Source organism: Choloepus didactylus, chromosome 15 (genome assembly GCF_015220235.1).
Source record: "Choloepus didactylus isolate mChoDid1 chromosome 15, mChoDid1.pri, whole genome shotgun sequence".
In the NCBI taxonomy this organism is placed as follows: Eukaryota; Metazoa; Chordata; class Mammalia; order Pilosa; family Megalonychidae; genus Choloepus; species Choloepus didactylus.
In genome coordinates, this window is record NC_051321.1 from 172,329 (window position 1) to 190,568 (window position 18,240).

Below are 18,240 nucleotides of genomic sequence, written 5' to 3' on the forward strand. Positions count from 1 at the left end.
AATCAATCCTAAACATTCTGTAGTCCTTCAGCATCAAATGCCTGGTCTCTGCCCTCTTTCTATCTCCTGGTCACCAGTGTGGTCAGCTTGTAACTCTCAGAGTTTGCTCATTAATGTTAGTTCATATTAGTGAGACCATACAGTATTTGTCCTTTTGTTTCTGGCTGACTTCACTAAACATAATGTCCTTAGGGTTCATCCACGTTATATGTTTCATGTCTTTGTTCTGTCTTACAGCTGCGTAATTTTCCATCATCTGTATATACCACAGTTTTTTATCCACTCATCCATTGAAGGACATTTGGGCTGCTTCCATCTCTTGGCAGTCGTGAATAATGCCACAGTAAACATTGGTTTACAAACGTCCGTTTGTGTCTTAACTTTCAGTTCCTTTGAGCATACACCTAGCAATGGAATAGCTGGGTCGTATGGCACATCTATACTTAGCTTCCTGAGGAACCTCCACACTGTTTTCCAGAGTGGTTACAGTAAAAAAGAACACTGGGTGCCTCCCCCCCCCCCCATTTTTCTACTCATCCATCCCTACACTGGACAAAGGGGAGTGTGGTCTATATGGCTTCCCCAATCACATTGTCACCCCTCATAAGCTACATTTTTATACAATCTTCTTCAAGATTCGTGGGTTCTGGCCTCCCTCATTTTTGAAGGACAGTTTTGCCGCATATGTAATTCTTGGTTGACAGTTCTTCTCTTTCAGTATCTTAAATATATCACACCACTGTCTTCTCGCCTCCATGGTTTCTGCAGAGAAATCTGTACATAGTCTTATCGATCTTCCCTTGTATGTGATGGATTGTTTCTCTCTTGCTGCTTTCAGAATTCTCTCTTTATCTTTGACATTGGACAGTCTGATCATTAAGTGTCTTGGAGTATGTCTGTTGGGGTCTGTTCTGTTTGGGGTGTGCTGTACTTGAATCTCTAATTTTCTGTCATTCATAAGAACTGGGAAGTTTTCAGTGACTATTTCTTCTATTATTCTTTCTGCCCCTTTTCCCCTCTCTTCTCCCTCTGGGACACCCATAAAACATGTATTTTGTGTATTTCATGTTGTCACTCAGCAACCTAAGACCCTGCTCATATTTTTTCCATTTTTTTCACCACCTTTTCTTTTGTGTGTGTTAATTCCGATGTCTGGTCTTCCAATTCACTGACGCTTTCTTCTGCCTGTTCAAATCTACTGTTGTATCCCTCAGTTATCTTTTTCATTTCCTCCATTCTGGCCTTCATTCCCATAAGTTCTGCCATTTGTTTTTTCAAGTTTATGAATTCTTCCTTATGGTCATCCAGTGTCCTACTTACATCCTTCATCTCTTTTGCTATGTCTTTCCTCAGTTCATTGACTTGATTTTTGAATTGATTTAGATTTTTTTGAACATCTCCAATTAGTTCTTCCTTCAGTTCGTTTAATTGATTTAGCAATAATTGCTTCAACTCCTGTGTCTCAGTTGAACTATTAGTTTATTCCTTTTGCTGGTCCATATTTTCCCGTTTCCTAGTATGGTTCATTATCTTAAGTGTCTAGGCATCTGACTTTCTTGATTAGTTTATTCTGGAGCTTGTTTTCACTCTTTTACCTAGGGCTTTCTTGTTGGTTGGGTTTGTTCTCTATCCTTTGGTGTGCAGTTCAGCTTATTCTAGGCGTCTAACTTAGGTTCCGTTTAGTTGGTCAGAGTTTTTCACCTCTTGTTTTTCTGTTTCTTGCCCTGCCTTCTTGTGTGATGGTCTCCTCAGATGTGGTCGAGCCAGTCAGGTTTTCCCACTCCGGAGAGGCCCAGGTCTCGGGAGGAGGGTGTGGAGTTTCCCTGAGAATGAGACCCTCCTGTGAGGCCTCGGGACTCTGTGCTTCTCCTGTGCTGTCCAGCAGGTGGCGCTTGCCAGCCCGCAGCCCCCCCAGCGCTGTGAGGAGGTGGGAGCCTGACTGAAGCTGGTTTCTGAGTTCCAGCCCCTGGGGCCTGAGTTCCCAGAGGAGGGCTGCCCCTGGAGCCGAGCCACGCCCCCTTTTCTTGGGAAGTTGTGTTGGTAGTGGATTTTCTCGCCACTAGACTTACTGGTTTGTCTCTCAGAGCTGTCTTAGCTCTGCTCTTGCCTGGGCCCAAATTGCAAGTCTTTGAGGCTTTCTGTAATGGGCTTCTTAGAATCATTATTTTTAGAAAAAGATAAAAAAGATAAAAAAACAAAGAAAAAAGAAAAAGAAGGGCCCAGTGTGGCATATTTACAGTCCTTGCAGATCTAATGGGCCATTGAGATGCTAAAAGACAAGGAGTTGAGGGTGATTAAAGGAACAATCAAGAAAGCGGAGAAACCAGCTTTGCAGATGAAGGCTCTGGCCCCTGGATTTGCATATGTGCCTGATTCTGAGTCCTGCACTTCTCCATGTTATGGTTACCTGAACTCTAAAAAGTCTCTGTTTTTATTTTTATAATTATTATTATTATTATTTATTTATTTGTGCTCTTTGTGCTAGCCCTGTCTCCTCTCTTCTGGGCTCAGTCTATCTAGGTTGGAGTTTTTGTTCAGGAGTCGAGGTTTTCAATCAGTGCTGCAACTGCAGTTCTCCCTCCTGGTTCCCAGCACCGACCGCCCCTTCACCCTTGGGACTGTGCCTGGCAGGGAGGGGCGGGCCCCCTGGCCAGGAGAACTCACAGATTTCACTGACCTCAGGTGCTCCACGGGTCTGTGAGTGTTGTGTGAAGCATGTCCAAATTCAGATTCCTCTGCGGTGTCTGGTGCACGCAGTTTGTGGCTTTCTACCAACTGCCCCAGAGGAGTAACTAAAACCCACACCTCACCACTCTGCCATCTTGCCCCTCCTGCCATGTTCTTTTAATCCACTCCTGTGGGTGCAGACCTGTTGTGGGTGGGACCTTTTGATTAGGTTAGTTCAACTGAGATGTGAGTCTCAGAGTCCTTTATGGGAGGATAAAGGACAGAAAAAAGCCAGAGAGCTCAGAGATAGAAACATCCAGAGAGAGTTCACAGGGAGAGAAAAGCCCCAGAGATGCTAAGAGAGGACCCACAGAAGCTCAGAGAGGAGGACACTGGAACCAGGAGCTGAAAGCTAAACCCGGGAGCGAAGGACCAGCAGGCGCCGGCCATGTGCCTTCCCATGCGACAGAGATGACCCAGATGCCAGTGGCCTGTCTTCAGAGTAGGTGTCATCCTGTTGATGCCTTAATTGGGACATTTTCATGGCCTTAGAACTGTAAATTTGTAAACTAATAAATCCCCATTTTAAAAGCCAGTCCATTTCTGGGGTGTTGTATTTTGGCAGTTTTGGCAAACCGGACACCCTGAGTCTCTCCCTGGGCCTGCCGTGATCAGCCTCAGAGAAGGGTGCTCATGTCCCCACGGGCCTGGAGCACGCCCACAGCCCACCCTCGCTGGGGACCCCGGGGCCGTGGTGCAGCCGTGGGAGATTTTACACAGAAAACTTTCCATTTTTGTTTTTTCCTCATTTAGGGAAAGGTTTATGCACGAGAGGAGAGCATTGCCTAATAAAGTAACGACACCACAGGATAATTGGGGATGGGGGAGACAGGTGCCTGCGTGCGTGGGGCGCGCTCTGCTGGGGCCACATTCCCTGCAGCCCTTCTTCTCCAGCTTCCGCTTCTCTGCCAGGCCTTTGCCAGTGTTGAGCACGTCACGACAGTTCCTGTCTCTAGGACACCTGACCTCATGTCCCTCCATGGCCCCGTCCTTGTCCCCTAAAGCCTCCTGTGGAAACCTCACGTCACCCTGGCCTGGCTCCATGGCGGCTGCTTCTGCCACAGTCGCGGGTGCCTTGGCCTGCTGGAGGCCTGGGTGCCCAGCTTCCAGCAGCTTCGTCACGGCAGTCGCTCCTCGCAGCCACCCCCTGCCAGGTTCAGTAACACGTTCCTGTTCCTCCATTGGCTTTTATTTCCTTTCTGGGTGTTTCTTTTCCGTTGCTGTTGTCACCTCCTCCCTCCGCCTGGTCTTCTAACAGTGGGTCCTCAGGGTTTGGCCCTGGGGCCACCTTCTGTGTACTTTCTCCCCAGGGCATCACGTTGCCTTAAAGGCCAGATGCCCTCCGTGTGGTCCCAGGTCTGTCTCTAGCTCACATCTGTCCACCGACCGTGTTCACACAGGGCTCCTGAGTGCTCCTTCTCTGGCCTTCTCATCTCCCTCGTGGGAGTCCAGCACCGTCCACCCGGTTTCTTGAGCCATAGGCAGGGGCCATCCCTGGGCTCGTCTTGCCCTTCCGGCCACACCCACCTGCTTCCTCCGCCATGTTCTCAAATCCGTCTGCTCCCCCCAGCCCCTGCCCAGTCCACACGCCCTCAGCCTCCCCCAGCCTTGCAGAAGCTTCTGATAAAACATTCAGCAGGAAAGAGAAGGTTCTAGATCTGTGCTGTCTACTATGGTGCCACCAGCCACATGTGGCTTCTGAGCACTGAAACATGGCTAGTGTGGCTGAGGGCCTGGATAGTCGGTTTATTTAACTTTAACCCGCAGCTGGTGGCACTGTGCTGGGGGGCGCAGAACTGACCGATCTGCTTCTGCCGTGCCTGGCTGCGGGTCTTTCTCCTGTAGTTGCCCACACAAAGGACCAGCTGCAAAGGCCTCTCCACTGACACTCCCGCCCACTCCTCACCTGGGCGTCACCTCCACCTACCCCTCACCTGGGTGACACCCCCATCCACCCCTCACCTGGGCGACATCCCCACCCACCCCTAACCTGGGCATCGCCTCCACCGACCCCTCACCTGGGCATCACCCCCATCCACCCCTCACCTGGGCGACACCCTAGGTGGGCCCCCGGGCACCATCGGGGCCAACACTGGTTTGTGGGTGTTCTAGTTTGCTAATGCTGCCAGAGTGCAAGACACCAGAGATGGATTGGCTTTTATAAAAGGGGATTTATTTGGTTACACAGTTACAGTCTTAAGGCCATAAAGTGTCCAAGGTAACACATCAGCAATCGGGTACCTTCACTGGAGGATGGCCAATGGTGTCCGGAAAACCTCTTTTAGCTGGGAAGGCACGTGGCTGGCGTCTGCTCCAAAGTTCTGGTTTCAAAATGGCTTTCTCCCAGGACATTCCTCTCTAGGCTGCAGTTCCTCAAAAATGTCACTCTCAGTTGCACTTGGGGTATTTGTCCTCTCTTAGCTTCTCCGGAGCAAGAGTCTGCTTCCAACAGCTGTCTTTGAACTCTCTTTCATCTGCAGCGCCTGTGCTTTCTTGAAAGTGTCCCTCTTGGCTGTAGCTCCTCTTCAAAAGGTCACTCACAGCTGCACTGAGTTCCCTCTGCCCGTCTGCTTATTTATATGGCTCCGTTGATCAAGGCCCACCCTAAATGGGCGGGGCCATGCCTCCATGGAAATATCCAATCAGAGTCATCACCCACAGCTGCGTAGGGCGCATCTCCATGGAAACACTCAAGGAAATCTAATCAAAACTGATAACATCTGCCCACACAAGATCACATCAAAGATAATGGCATTTGGGGGACGTAATACATTCAAACTGGCACAGTGGGTGATGTCACAGCCGCACCCTCCTTTGGTGAGGAGCTGCTCAGATCTCCTTTCCTGGTGGTGGCCCAGACGTGGCCCTTCCGTGCTATGAGGGGCAGGACCTGCCCAGGGTGCATGGGGTACAGTGGCCCACACCGTTCTGGGGGACCTGCCGATCTTCAGAGGAAGCCGCTGCCTGCTTTGGGGTGTGACGGAAATTGTTGCATTTCTTAAAATTTAAACTGGTATCTTTTTAAAAAAAACTGTTTTTTGGCCCTGGAGTCAACCAGACTGATGAGGTTGCAGTTGTTGACGCCATAAGTACACCTGAACTTGGCAGTGCATTTTAGATTCTGGTCTTATCCTTGTAAGTGTCAAATTTCCGCCTCCTCCAGGGAGGCTTTGCTTAGCATGACTGGTAGGCTGGCCGCATTCCCACTGCTCGCTGTTGAGCGGCTGCGGCTCTGCACCCAGCACGCCTTCCTGGGGTGGGGCGGTTTGGGATCTGTGCCTGCAGTGCCGTGGCGTGGCCAGCAGAACCAGGGGCACCTGCTTGTGGTGTGTCCATCAGTGCTGGGTACACAGCGTGGAGGGATACACATAAGAACGTGACTTAGCACAGAGCCCAGGGAGGGGCCGTGGGCAGGGCGCGTGGGCCACTGGCTCACTGGCTGTGCCCTCCTTCCAGGCTCGCTGCCCTTGGCCGCCCAGGAGGCCGCCATCGTGGAGGACCTGCTGTACGTGCTGGTGGGTGTGGACGGCAGGTACATCACGGCCCAGCCCCTCACTGGGAGGCAGAGCCGGACCTTCCTCGTGGACCCCAACCTGGACCTGTCCGTCAGGGAGCTGGTGACCCGCATTCTCCCGGTGGCTGCCAGCTACTCCACGGTGACCAGGTGGGACCCTGTGCCGGGCCTGTCTCAGACACGCGCAGCTGCGCCTCCTGAGGCCGCACAGGCTACTCGTGTGCACATTCCAAGAAAGTGCCTCTCATGGCTACAGCCCGGCTTTGATTAGACACAGTTCTGGGGGCTGGGGCACCGGGTGGGGGCCCTGTGAGTCGGCTCCTGGTGTCCCGACTGGCCTGGGAGCAGACATTCCCTCCAGGAACGAGGGGCTTGCAAGTTTAAGGGGGGGATTCGGAACATTTGACCTCCCATTGGAAAGGAGCTGTCCTCTCAAGGGAGTTTCGTATTTCTTTTTCGTAGGTTCATCGAGGAAAAGGCTTCCTTTGAGTACGGGCAGGTCAACCATGCCCTGGCGGCCGCCATGAGGACGCTCGTGAAGGAGTACCTGATCCTCGTCACGCAGCTGGAGCAGCTGCAGCGGCAAGGCCTGCTGTCCCTGCAGAAGCTCTGGTTCTACGTGCAGCCCACCATGCGCACGCTGGATATCCTGGCCTCCCTTGGTAGCCACCTGGGTAGACCTGAGAGCAGGTGGAGGTGTGGGGACCCCTGGCCAGCACCAGCTCAGGAGGGCAGAGCCCACGTCCATTAATTTTCGGGAGGAAAGCTGTGGAAATTTTTACCCATAAGTTTTAACTGGTGATTCCAGCTCTCCAGTTGAGCATACGCCACAAAAAGAAGCCCCTTGGCCCCAGTCAGAAGCCCAGGGCTAGCTGAGACGTTACCTGCACGTCTGCTCTGAGGGAGCTGGAGTGAGCGGGCCCTTCCTGTTCCCCGCAGCCACGTCGGTGGATAAAGGGGAGTGCCTGGGGGGGTCGACCCTCAGCCTCCTCCACGACCGGAGCTTCAACTACACGGGGGACAGCCAGGCGCAGGAGCTGTGTCTGTACCTGACCCAGGCAGCCAGCGTGCCCTACTTTGAGATCCTGGAGAGGTGGATCTATCGAGGGGTGATCAATGACCCCTACAGGTAGGCGCCAGAGGGCAGGTGGGCATGGCCCTAAGTGGACGCCCCCTGCAGCTGGTCTGCTGCTGGCCGAGGGGGGCTGAGGAGGCGTCCATTCCTGCTTCTGTGGGAGGGGACCGAGACAGCCTTCAGTTGGGGCTCTCAGCCCTCCAGTCCATAAAATAAAGTACACCACCAGGTCACAGGGGTGTGTTTTATGTTGAGACATGCTTGTCAAGAAAACCGTTAGAAAAGCAGATGTGTGACACAGAAATGGGTTTCTTTATTAACAAGTCAAAGAACAGCAGCCAGCCTGATGGGCTTACCAGGAATGCCCTCTCGTGGCTGGTGCTTGAAGTATTTGCAGCAACGGAAACGTGGTGTAAAAGAGCCCTGACAAGGGTGGTTTGTTGCCCACGTTCACGATTTAAGGAAGGGCTCAAATCCAGTAAGGGATGGGCAGACCTGCGTTCTCGCAGACCCCAGGTCAAATGCCCCGCGCTGAAGCTGTAGACTTTTCTTACCCACAGTTCGCAGTGAACTTTGGCGGTTACACTCGGCCTTCCCAGAGCATCGTGCACACAGGCTCCCTTTGCTTTCCGTTAGCTTTGCCGAGAGCAGCGGGCCCCCTTCTCGCCTCTACCATGACCCCTTTCCAGCCCCGCAACCCCTGAGAAATGTGTTGGCACCACAGGCTGGCAAGAGGCACGTCCAGCGGGCTTGGGGCCTGAAACGCTCTTTGTGGTTGCACAGCGAGTTCATGGTGGAGGAGCACGAGCTGCGGAAGGAGAAGATCCAGGAGGATTACAACGACAGGTACTGGGACCAGCGGTACACGGTCGTCCAGCAGCACATCCCGGCCTTCCTGCAGAAGATGGCGGGCAAGATCCTCAGCACAGGTAGCGCAGGTGCCGCAGGGAGGGCACCATGGCCCAGGGGCAGTGCGGGCCTCTGACTCCGCCGCGTGGCGGATTCTGTTTTCAACCCATCGGCGTATCTGGGAGTCAGAAGCGCCAGGCGAGCGTGAGGAGACAGGGCTGGTGTGACCACTCTGACTGCTTACTAAGCGCTGAGTCTGGGGCACAGGTGCTGGCCGTGGCACACTGATGGGCAGCTGTAGGGGCAGCAGCGCATGGCAGCCCTCGTCACCCGGCCCAGGAAGTTCTCGTCCCCTTGGCTGCTTCGGGTCCCCGGTCGTGCCGGCCCAGCATGGGCGAGCCTGTTCCCCCCAAATCTGGGACTGTGCATCCTGGCAAAGCCCTGCCCACAGAGGGCCCAGGCGGGCCAGAAAATGTCAGGCTAGGCCTTGGCAGCCGACGTCCACGGCAAGAGCCACTGCTCACAAAGGCGCTTTCTGAGGGGTTCCAGGGGATGCTTGTGGGATGCTTGCGAGCTCTCATTGACCCCGATTTTGTTCCCTGACTGAGGAGCTTGTCTTGCAGGTGCCTTCCCGCTGTCTGTTACGACTACGTGAAAATGGTCACAGACATGTGCCTTCCAGGCTGGCGGTGTTTTCACTTTCATCCCCGTCACATAGGTTGGGAACCTGACTTAGAGCCACATCCAGGGCTGGTGTGTCACCAGGTCGGCATTGCTAGGGATGCAGCACCTTAGCTCTGAGCGGAGCTGTCTTGGAAAGGCTTGGGTGATGGTTTGGCAATCTGTTCTCACAAGGCTCTTTTGAGAGCACATCTGTGCTTTTGATAAAAGGTCTGGAAATAAAGTAGCTCAGCAGTCGCGGCAGTTACTGCTCTCTGGCCTTTATAGGTAACATGCGTATTTTTCTACAGCTGTTCCTGTACAGTCTTCTCTGTTTCCACCCCGTTAGCTAGTTTTTGGATTAAGATACCTGAGGTTTCAGGCCTGTGGTTTATTGTGTGCATAATAAAATTCCTAATCTGCTTATTCATCTCTTTTTAGGAAAGTATCTAAATGTGGTGCGAGAGTGCGGCCGCGATGTCACCTGCCCAGTGGCCAAGGAGGTCACCTACACCCTGAAGGAGCGGGCGTATGTGGAGCAGATCGAGCAGGCGTTCAGCTATGCCAGCAGGGTTCTGCTGGACTTCCTGCTGGAGGAGCAGGAGCTGCTGGCCCACCTCAGGTGGGTCTCCCTAGGGGCTGCTGGTTCTGCCCCTCCCCCTGGAAACGAGCTGCCAGCGTCTCCCGACCCAGGGCACAGTTATCCCTTCCACCTCGCAGTGGTTAGGGCTGCGGCGCCCCCACGGTCTGGAAAATCTGCGTAACTTTTAGCCTCCCTTCATGCCAGAGGCGTCTGAGTTTTTCTTTTTCTCTTACGGGGTATTTACAGTACCTTATTGTTAAATTTGGGTTAAGTATTTGGGCATAGTCTATATCTAAGTCAATGTTAAGCAAAAATGCTGTATAAAAAAGAAATTTAAAAATGCTAAATAAATATGAAAATTTTTTTAAAAAATGAAACATTTGAGTAGAATAATAGTGAACATCGTGTATGTGTAACAAAAGACGCATAAAAAAATAACTTGAAATTCCCTACTGGTACTCACTATCAGCCTGTGGTATATCTCTGCTGGCTTTTTTGTGTGGTCTGTGGCTTCCCAAAACTCCCCAAAAAATTCCCATTTAATTTTTTATGCCAACCCGTGATATATCAAAACTGTGATGGGGAAAGTTATGATGTGGAAGGGATGACTATGGAAGGTTTCATCAAGATTGAAAAATTGCTTTTAGCAGTTCTGCTTTGTCTTTGTAACCGTGGGAACATTGCCAGATTGCAGCACGACTTGGAGCTCACATACTTGTGTCCCCCACTGCACGGTCATTACTGACCCTGCTTTGGTGGCACGCCAGTCACTGACAGAGAAGCCCGGGGCCGCTGCCCCTCCTCACCCCCCCGCAGGGCCCCTCCCCTTTGGCGTCGCCTCCCCTCACAGACCCTGCCTGGGAGCCCTTTATTGGCGGCTCTTCCAAGTGAACACGGGCAGGGCTGTGGCTACCTGTGCCCGGAGGAGACCATGGTCTCCCGGCAGCCGCCGCTGCTGCCCACAAGCCGAGGACGCTGGGCTGTGTGGTTTGCCACAGTGAGCTCTCACCCCTTTCCCACCTGCGCCCAGGTCCATCAAGCGCTACTTCCTGATGGACCAGGGCGACTTCTTTGTGCACTTCATGGACCTCACTGAGGGGGAGCTGAGGAAGCCGGTGGGCGACATCACGCCCAGCCGCCTGGAGGCCCTGCTGGAGCTGGCCCTGCGGATGAGCACTGCCAACACAGACCCCTTCAAGGACGACCTGAAGGTGGGTGCTCGCCAACCCCAGAGACGCCGAGACACCGGCACTTGGCAGGAGCCAGCAAAAGGACATGGAGGTGGGGCAGGGGCTTCCACGAGGGCTGGACACATAGGACTCCTGGGTGTCATGGTAGCTGAGGCCAGAACCACAGGCAAGGCCCTGGGGGTCTTGAGCTCTGAGCACAACCAGCCTGGACCCTCAGGTGCCTGGGTGGGGGCTGGGCCATGCAGTTAGCAGGTGCAGTGGCTGCTCGAGGCCTGTTGTCCCTTCCTGTGGGTGTGTACCCCGTGGTGGCATGGCCGGGTCACTGGTAGTTCAATGCTGAGCTTCCTGAGGAACCACCAGACTGTCCTCCCCAGTGGCTGCCCCGTTTACATTCCCACCCGCAGTGGCTGAGGGTTCCTGCTCACCCACGCCCTTGCCAATGTGGGCTATTTTCTGTTTGGTTACTAGTGGTCATTCTAGTGGGTGTGAGATGGTATCTCTCTGTGGTTTTGATTTGCATTTCCCTGATGGCTAATGATGCTGAGCCCCTTTTCATGGGATTTCAGCCATTTGTATGTCTTCGGTGGAGAAATGTTTATTCAAGTCTCCCCATTTTTTAATAAGGTTGTTTGTCTTTTTGTTGTTGAGATGTAGGATTTCTTTATATATTCTTGATATCAAACCCTTATCAGATACAGGGATTCCAAATATTTTCTCCCACTCTGTACATTGTCTTTTCACTTTTGTGATGAAGTCTTTTGATGCACAAAAATTTTTAAGTTTTGACGAAGTCCCATTTTTCTCAGTCGGCTCCACACCAGGCTGTGGGGGGGGGGGGCCTGAAAGGGTGCCGCAGGCTTTCCCTACTGCTGTTAAAGCTGCCTTTTGCTTGATTTGGCACTTTCCCAGGTACTGCAACCCTTTAGCTGTTTTCAGTTCTGAGGAAGACGGCTTTGCTCTTGGTTCTAAGATAGAGTGGGGTGGCAGCCTGGGGTGTCCAGTGCCGCCTTCTCGGTTGACCGAAAGCTGAGGCACTTGAAGAGATCAGATTCATGTTATATTTTCTTTGTGGTTTCTGGTTTACATCATTCTTTAAAATGACTTCATAACAGGAGAATTTTTTAAAAATTCATCCATGTTTTTCTTTTTCTACTTTAATGGGAAGTGGTTTACTTTTTGGATTAAGATTTATTAGTAATTGTTTCGTTTTTTAAGCCAGCTCCAATATTAGAAATCAGTACTTAGAGAAACTTCTGTCAGCCCTCTATTTGTTTTCCCACCTCATGAGCCCAAGTTGTGGCAGGGAGGGGGGTCAAGATTACCTTTTCCTCTCAAAATTGGACCACCAACCCCCCCCACCACCCCGCCAGATCGACCTGATGCCTCACGACCTGATCACGCAGCTCCTGCGTGTCCTGGCCATAGAGACCAAGCAGGAGAAGGCGATGGTCCACGCGGACCCCACGGAGCTCACGCTCAGCGGCCTGGAGGCCTTCTCTTTTGACTACGTGGTCAAGTGGCCCCTGTCACTCATTATCAACAGGTGGGGGTTGGCCGTGCCAGCTGCACAGGTGGCTCTTAATGTGTCTTTTTGCGGGTTTGTTGGGAAAAGGGAATTGTATGTGCCTCATTCTACAGAGAATTTGAGGAAGCTCTGTGTCCTTGCGAGCGCGGCAGGTACTGTGCAGGCCCTCTGGTGCCCAGTGCGAGAAGCGCCTGTTGTAGCCGGGACGGCGCGGACCTCATCCGTGCCGACTGCGGGGCCGGCTCAGCCTTGTGCTCCCTCCTCAGGAAAGCCTTGACGCGCTACCAGATGCTCTTCAGACACATGTTCTACTGTAAGCACGTGGAGCGGCAGCTGTGCAACGTTTGGATCAGCAACAAAACCGCCAAACAGTGCTCTTTACACTCTGCAAAGTGGTATGTGCTTCCCTCGAAGTAGGAAGGCTTTACATCTCACACCATTGAGAAACAGTCTCTTAAATCTGCCCCTTGTCAGGGTTCAGGCAGCGGCAGGCTGGCAGCACACAAGGGACGCAGCTCTGCTCCCCACACTCTTCGCAGCCCTGCCCGGGCGAGGGAAGCACTGGCCTCCCTGTGGGCACCAGGGCGGGAGGGGCGGTGCGGTGCTCGCACAGTGCATCACTTAGTGCATCAGTCTGTGACATGAAGTGACATTTGACGATGCGGTGGACTGCTGAGACTTTCAAAGAATCCTTTGGAGGAAGGCACAGAAAGTGGGCTGCACAGCTGTGGGGTAGTTCCTGGTGAAGGTCCCCACTGGCCTCTGCGGTTGATCTGGTCATTCGTGCCCTTGCAGGGCTGTGGGGAGGCAGAGGGCGAGGGGAGCTGTGTTCTCAGTGGGGGTGGCCATCCCCAGCCCTGGCGGGGTCCCTGCTCGTTTATGTCATGCCTTCACCATTGCTCGGCTTTCTCACATCTGATATGCTGTGCGGAGACGGTACCGAGCCATGGATCCCGTCAGCACCCACCCTGGTCCAGGAGAGGGTGTCCTGCCTCCCTAGAGCTGCTGGCTCTCGGCGCTGGCCCCTGTGACCGTCCCCTGTGCACCCTTAGGTTTGCTGGTGCCTTCACTCTGCGGCAGCGGATGCTGAATTTTGTCCAGAATATTCAGTACTACATGATGTTTGAGGTGATGGAGCCCACCTGGCACGTTCTGGAGAAGAATCTGAGATCCGTAAGTCGTGGTGTCATGTCTTGGGATGCGAAAGTTGCCACCCAGGCCATGTTTTACACATGGGGTCCTCGGAGAGCAAGGCGCAGCTTCAGCATGAGGGGGACGAGGGCTGCACGCTCCGCCTGACAGGGCTGCCTGTTGGAGAGGAGCGGAGGCACCACACATCTCTGCGAGGACGAGAAGTCAAAGCCTCTGCGTGTGTGCAGAGAGCAGCTTCTTGTGTGAGAAAGAGGGCAAGCAGACTTCTTCCCACTGCACACGTCAGAGCTTTTGTGGCGTGTTCAGTATTATTTTCTTTCAGGGATATTTTGAAGTTTCCCCTGCAAAGGCCACAGCAGCTTTTAAAACCTTGAAACCAGACAGGAGCATAGAAAGCCAGACCTGAATACATGAGTGCAAAACCTGCTGCAGCCGACATGTACTCGAGAGAAGCTGCTGGGCCCCAGTGGGCCGGGCCTGCATCAGCATGCTCCTTCGCAGGCCTCCAACATCGACGACGTCCTGGGCCACCACACGAGCTTCCTGGACAACTGCCTCAAGGACTGCATGCTGACCAACCCCGAGCTGCTGAAGGTCTTCTCGAAGCTCATGTCCGTGTGCGTCATGTTCACCAACTGCATGCAGGTGCACACCGGGGGCTGAGGGCAGCGTATGGGGGGTGCTGGGGGGCAGGCAGGGGGCTGCTTGTCTGCGTGTTGACCAGGGCGCCTGGATCTTCTGAGCCTCCCTGCTTCGTCCGATGAGTGGGGCCCGCCCAGCTGCCAGCCCCCCGCCCCCCAGGGTTTCTGTCCTGGCTGGGTCCTATTGTGTGTGTCCAGTCTGTTTTCTGAACGCCTTGTGTTCTCGTTTTGTCAGGACTGGAGTTATTCAGTTCAGTAGAGTATTTGGCATCTGTCATAAGCAGTTGCTCAAAAACTGTGGTACAGAAGATACGTGTCACAGGTGGCCAGAAAGAGGTGCCCTTGGGGTCAGCTGGGGTTAGTGGAGCAGTGTTGGGAGGAGGGGCACCCAGAGGCGGAAGGGGGTGATGGAGGCAGTTACAGGGGTGGAGTGGGGTGGGGCGGGTGAACCAGATTGCAGACATGTCGAGCCGTGGGAGGTTCCCGAACAGGTGAGAGACTGTGAAAAGAAGCTGTGAGGTTAGAAACCCTCGTCCGAGCGCTCTGAAAGGTGGTTTGTAATTCCAGGGCACGGCCAAGTGCCGCATGTCCCTCAGACGCGCCCCTGCGGATCGGGCCTCCGGGGTCAGACCTGACAGTGTTTCCCACGCCCCCTGCCCCCACCCAGAGGTTTACCCAGAGCATGAAACTGGACAGTGAACTGGGCCGCCTGACACTGGAGCATGGGACGATGCTGGGGCCACCCACGGAGGCTGAGCGGGCCGAGGAGAGCACCAGGAAGAGACTCGCCAAGAAGGTGCTTGGGGGCAGCCCAGAGAGGCCCTCTTGGTGGCCGCTACGATGGCAGGGCTGGGAGCGGGTCCTGCCCCAGCCCCTCCGGGCGCTGTCAGCAGCATCACGGCCAGTCCTGGGTCGGGGCAGTCAGCGGCTCTCGGCTCTGTCCGGCCCGAGGACAGGCACAGCTGAGTGCAGGCCCCAGGGTCCCTGGGGGGAGCGGGCACCAGGTGTGGCCCTGCCCTCATTCCCACCTGGAGCTGCTGACGGGGGCAGAGCGCACCCGGGAGTGTGGGGGCTCAAAAGGGCACGTTCCTTCCTTGTGCAGAGGAGAACCCAGGAGGAACCTGGTGTAGGGTAAGGAAACACCAAGCTGTGCCCGCCCTCTGACTCTTGACCTTCACTTTTTTTAGTGAGACCTGGAAAAATCTCCCGCCACTGTGTGTGGGCAAGAGGGTCCTCATCACACAAAGGTTCAGAGTCTCGGGCATCTTTTGTGATACCCTAACTTCTCACCTTGTATCATGGGAAAAGTTCCAGGATCCTGTTTCTCGAGTTAGATTAAATTAACAACAACAACAAAAAGGATGAGAAAGGAAACAAGCTGTGCGAAACAGTGTGCTGCGGATGGGCTGGACCGAGTGGATCTGCAGGGCCGGCGGCTTTCCTTTCCTTTCAGTGCCTGGCCGAGCACGTGGACACGCCCCAGTTAGCTTCGGGCTTCGAGGCGACCATCAGCAAGTTCGATAAGAACTTCTCGGCGCACCTGCTCGACCTCCTGGCGCGGCTCAGCGTGTACAGCACCAGTGACTGCGAGCACGCCGTGGCCAGCGTCATCTCCAGGTAGGGCTGGTGCCAAAGCGAGACCCTGCCCCCCACGGCCTGAGTGACCGCAGTCGCCTGGCTCAGCCTTGGCTCTCCCCACTTCCACCTTCACCCTTGGGGGGCAGGGCGCCTCACCTCCCAGCACCCCACACCCTCCCCCAGTCGCCCCATCAGCACTTAGGAAGCCCCTGGGGACCAGACAGTACTGGGAGGGGTCCCCCGATTTCAGGCTCAGCTTTTCTCATCCACGGGACATCACGGTCATGAAGGGGAGGCTGCAGTGGGGGCCAGAGGCCGACGGCTGGACCTGAAGGGCTTCCTGTGCTCCCCATTTCATTTGGAAAAGGGGCTCCCCTGTTGAGGGCCTGCCCCAGCCGAGAGCAGTGGGAGCACAGGGGTTGACCGAGGGGCTCCTTGGGGTGAAGCAGTGGGGCAGGGGCGGGAAGGGGGTGCTTTGCGTGGTGGGCTCTGACCCGATGGCTGGGACCCTGGGGCGCATTTGTACCCAGATGTGTCCTCTCGGATTTGGGGGGTTTTGCTTTCGTTCCCGTGTCGCATGTTTAAGTTCCAGCCTCAGGGTCGCTTAAGAGCGGTGAAGGCTCTGGGCAGGGGCTGCCCTGGCTGCCTGCTGCCTCGTGACCCCCGCCGCTACCCCAACACTTGTAGCGTCATGCAGCCCAGGCTGAATTGTGCCCCAGGAAGGGCGCTGGGCCTGCTCCCCTCCCCCACAGGCTGGATTTCAACGGCTTCTACACGGAGCGTCTGGAGCGCCTGTCGGCGGAGAGGAACCAGAAGGCCGCCCCCCCGGGACCCAGCCCGCGCGGGGCTCCGGCGCCAGTGCCCAGGGTCGCGGTCCCTGCGCAGTGAGCCCACGGCTGCCCCTCGCATCCCGCACCCTCCCCTGGGCTTCCGCAACCGAGGTGGGGGACACTATGGTGGCCAGGAGGCCTCGGGGTGTAAACAAGTTCTGAGTTTTTCATCACCCCCTTTGTGTATGTGTGTGTGTGTGTGTGTGCGTGCAGGCACACGCGTGGTGCTCCCATTAAACAGAGTCCCGTCCCAGCTGTCGTCTCCCTCTTGCTCCTTCCTGACGTGCTCGTCTCTGCCTCGGCTCATCTGGCTGCTCTAAGAACTTGCTTTGCTTTGGTGTTTCTGCCTCAAGCGCAGAGCACATGGAGACACGTGGTGTGTGAGTGTCCGAGACAGGGACGGGTGAAGGTGCCTCCCAGGGGCCCCTACGTGACACTGGTCCCCCCCAGGTAAACCAGAGGCTCCTGGCATGTCGTCTCGGGGTAGCGCCTGGTTCCTGCAGGGGCGCAGCCACGGCCGGCAGAGGGGTGGGGTCAGCCAGCCTGGGCAGGGCTTCGCCTCGAGGCCCTTTCCTCTGCCCACCATGGACAGGTTTCTTCACTTGTCAGGTGACAGGCCGGTCTCTGCCTCGGCCACATCTACCTCTAGTCCTGGGTGCACCCTGTGCCCAGGAGCCCCCCGCCCCAGAGCCAGGCCCCCTCGGGCTTGGGCTGCACCCCATCACACAGCGCTCACCCAGCAGGTAGGAGCTGGCAGTGGTCGTGTTGTTTTCTGGCGTGATCTGGGCCCCTTGGACTCTGCCCCCTGGGGCTGGGCGGACTGCTTCTGCCACCGGCTCACCCAGCCGAGCCTGTCCCTTTCTGCTGAGCCCACATGCGCTGTTTTCAGCACCACTCTTCACAGGGGCTCTGGGTGTGGGTGGGTGAGGAAGCTGCCTGGGCCGAGGGCACGGGGAGACTCAGCACCAAGGTGGAGTTGGGGCTGGGCTGAGCCAGAAGCCGTCTCCTCTCCTGGTCTACAGCACGTGCAGTTTGGCCAGCGAGTAGACACTTTCGCCTGCCCCACACCATCGTCACTGCTGTGCAAACCCCTGTGTGCGAGAGGACGGCACCTACCGGCCCCCAGCTCAGGGTCCTTGGCTTTGCTTAGAGGCCCAGGAAGCCTGTGTTCCTGGTTCTGGTCTCTGGGCAGTGGGGGTCAATAAGAGGCACTTGGGGGGCTCCCTGCACAGCCAGGGGGCTTCTGACCATGTGGCCCTGTTGTCCTATCAGAGAAGCTTCCTGCCCACCAGCTGGGTCAGCTCGCTGAGGCTGACACGCTTGCAGTGCGGCTTTTCCCTCCGGTTCTGCATTTGGAGGACATGTGTTCTCGGCTCTCAGGGGACATGCAGCACCTGGCTAAGGACGAGGAACAGTTCCTAGGAGAGTTTTTGGTTTACGTGGCAGTATTCTAGAACACAATTCCACGCATATAAACTCAAGACAGACCAGCTGACGCCTGGACCTGCTCAGACCCAGGTCCCCTGCTGCTTCTGCCAGCCGGGGCACTCCTTGGGGTCCAGGCAGAGGCAGGGCCTGCAGCAGAGGGGGTCACCTCAGATGGGCTCCTCAGCGTCCCAGCCAACCCCTCCCCCCTTTCGCCCTACCTGATGCCACTTCAGGGGAGACGGGTCTGCTGTCCTTGCAGCTCGCGGGGCTGTGGCCCAGCTCCCAGCCCATTGCTCACCACAGCCCTTGAACGTCGACCTCCTGGTAGTCCCTGCCCCCTGCCCCCTGCCCCCTGCCCCAGTCTGGCCCTTTCTCTGCTCTCTCCCCTTGAGGCCGGGCGCCCCCCTGGGCATCCTTGGGCAGGCATGTGGAAGCGCTGAGTGGAGGCAGCAGTGGCTGGCTGGCTGGCTGGCCGGCCATCCTTCCTG

The 18,240-nt window shown here is 55.5% G+C and overlaps 1 protein-coding gene across 4 annotated transcripts in view; it reads left to right on the forward strand.

Moving 5' to 3' along the window:
- TUBGCP2 (tubulin gamma complex associated protein 2) overlaps window positions 1-16,577 on the forward strand; it is a 27,673-nt gene extending 11,096 nt beyond the window's left edge. For all 4 annotated transcript variants that reach the window (XM_037804392.1, XM_037804391.1, XM_037804394.1 and 1 more), the window contains 13 exons: window positions 6,184-6,391; window positions 6,704-6,903; window positions 7,181-7,370; window positions 8,100-8,245; window positions 9,267-9,447; window positions 10,439-10,619; window positions 11,969-12,141; window positions 12,390-12,518; window positions 13,176-13,296; window positions 13,777-13,920; window positions 14,584-14,712; window positions 15,370-15,533; window positions 16,247-16,577. In XM_037804392.1, the coding sequence (XP_037660320.1) occupies window positions 6,184-6,391; window positions 6,704-6,903; window positions 7,181-7,370; window positions 8,100-8,245; window positions 9,267-9,447; window positions 10,439-10,619; window positions 11,969-12,141; window positions 12,390-12,518; window positions 13,176-13,296; window positions 13,777-13,920; window positions 14,584-14,712; window positions 15,370-15,533; window positions 16,247-16,382 (2,102 nt within the window). In that variant the 3' untranslated portion in view covers window positions 16,383-16,577. The remainder of the gene's footprint in view (window positions 1-6,183; window positions 6,392-6,703; window positions 6,904-7,180; window positions 7,371-8,099; window positions 8,246-9,266; window positions 9,448-10,438; window positions 10,620-11,968; window positions 12,142-12,389; window positions 12,519-13,175; window positions 13,297-13,776; window positions 13,921-14,583; window positions 14,713-15,369; window positions 15,534-16,246) is intronic.
- The last annotated feature ends 1,663 nt before the right edge of the window (window positions 16,578-18,240 follow it).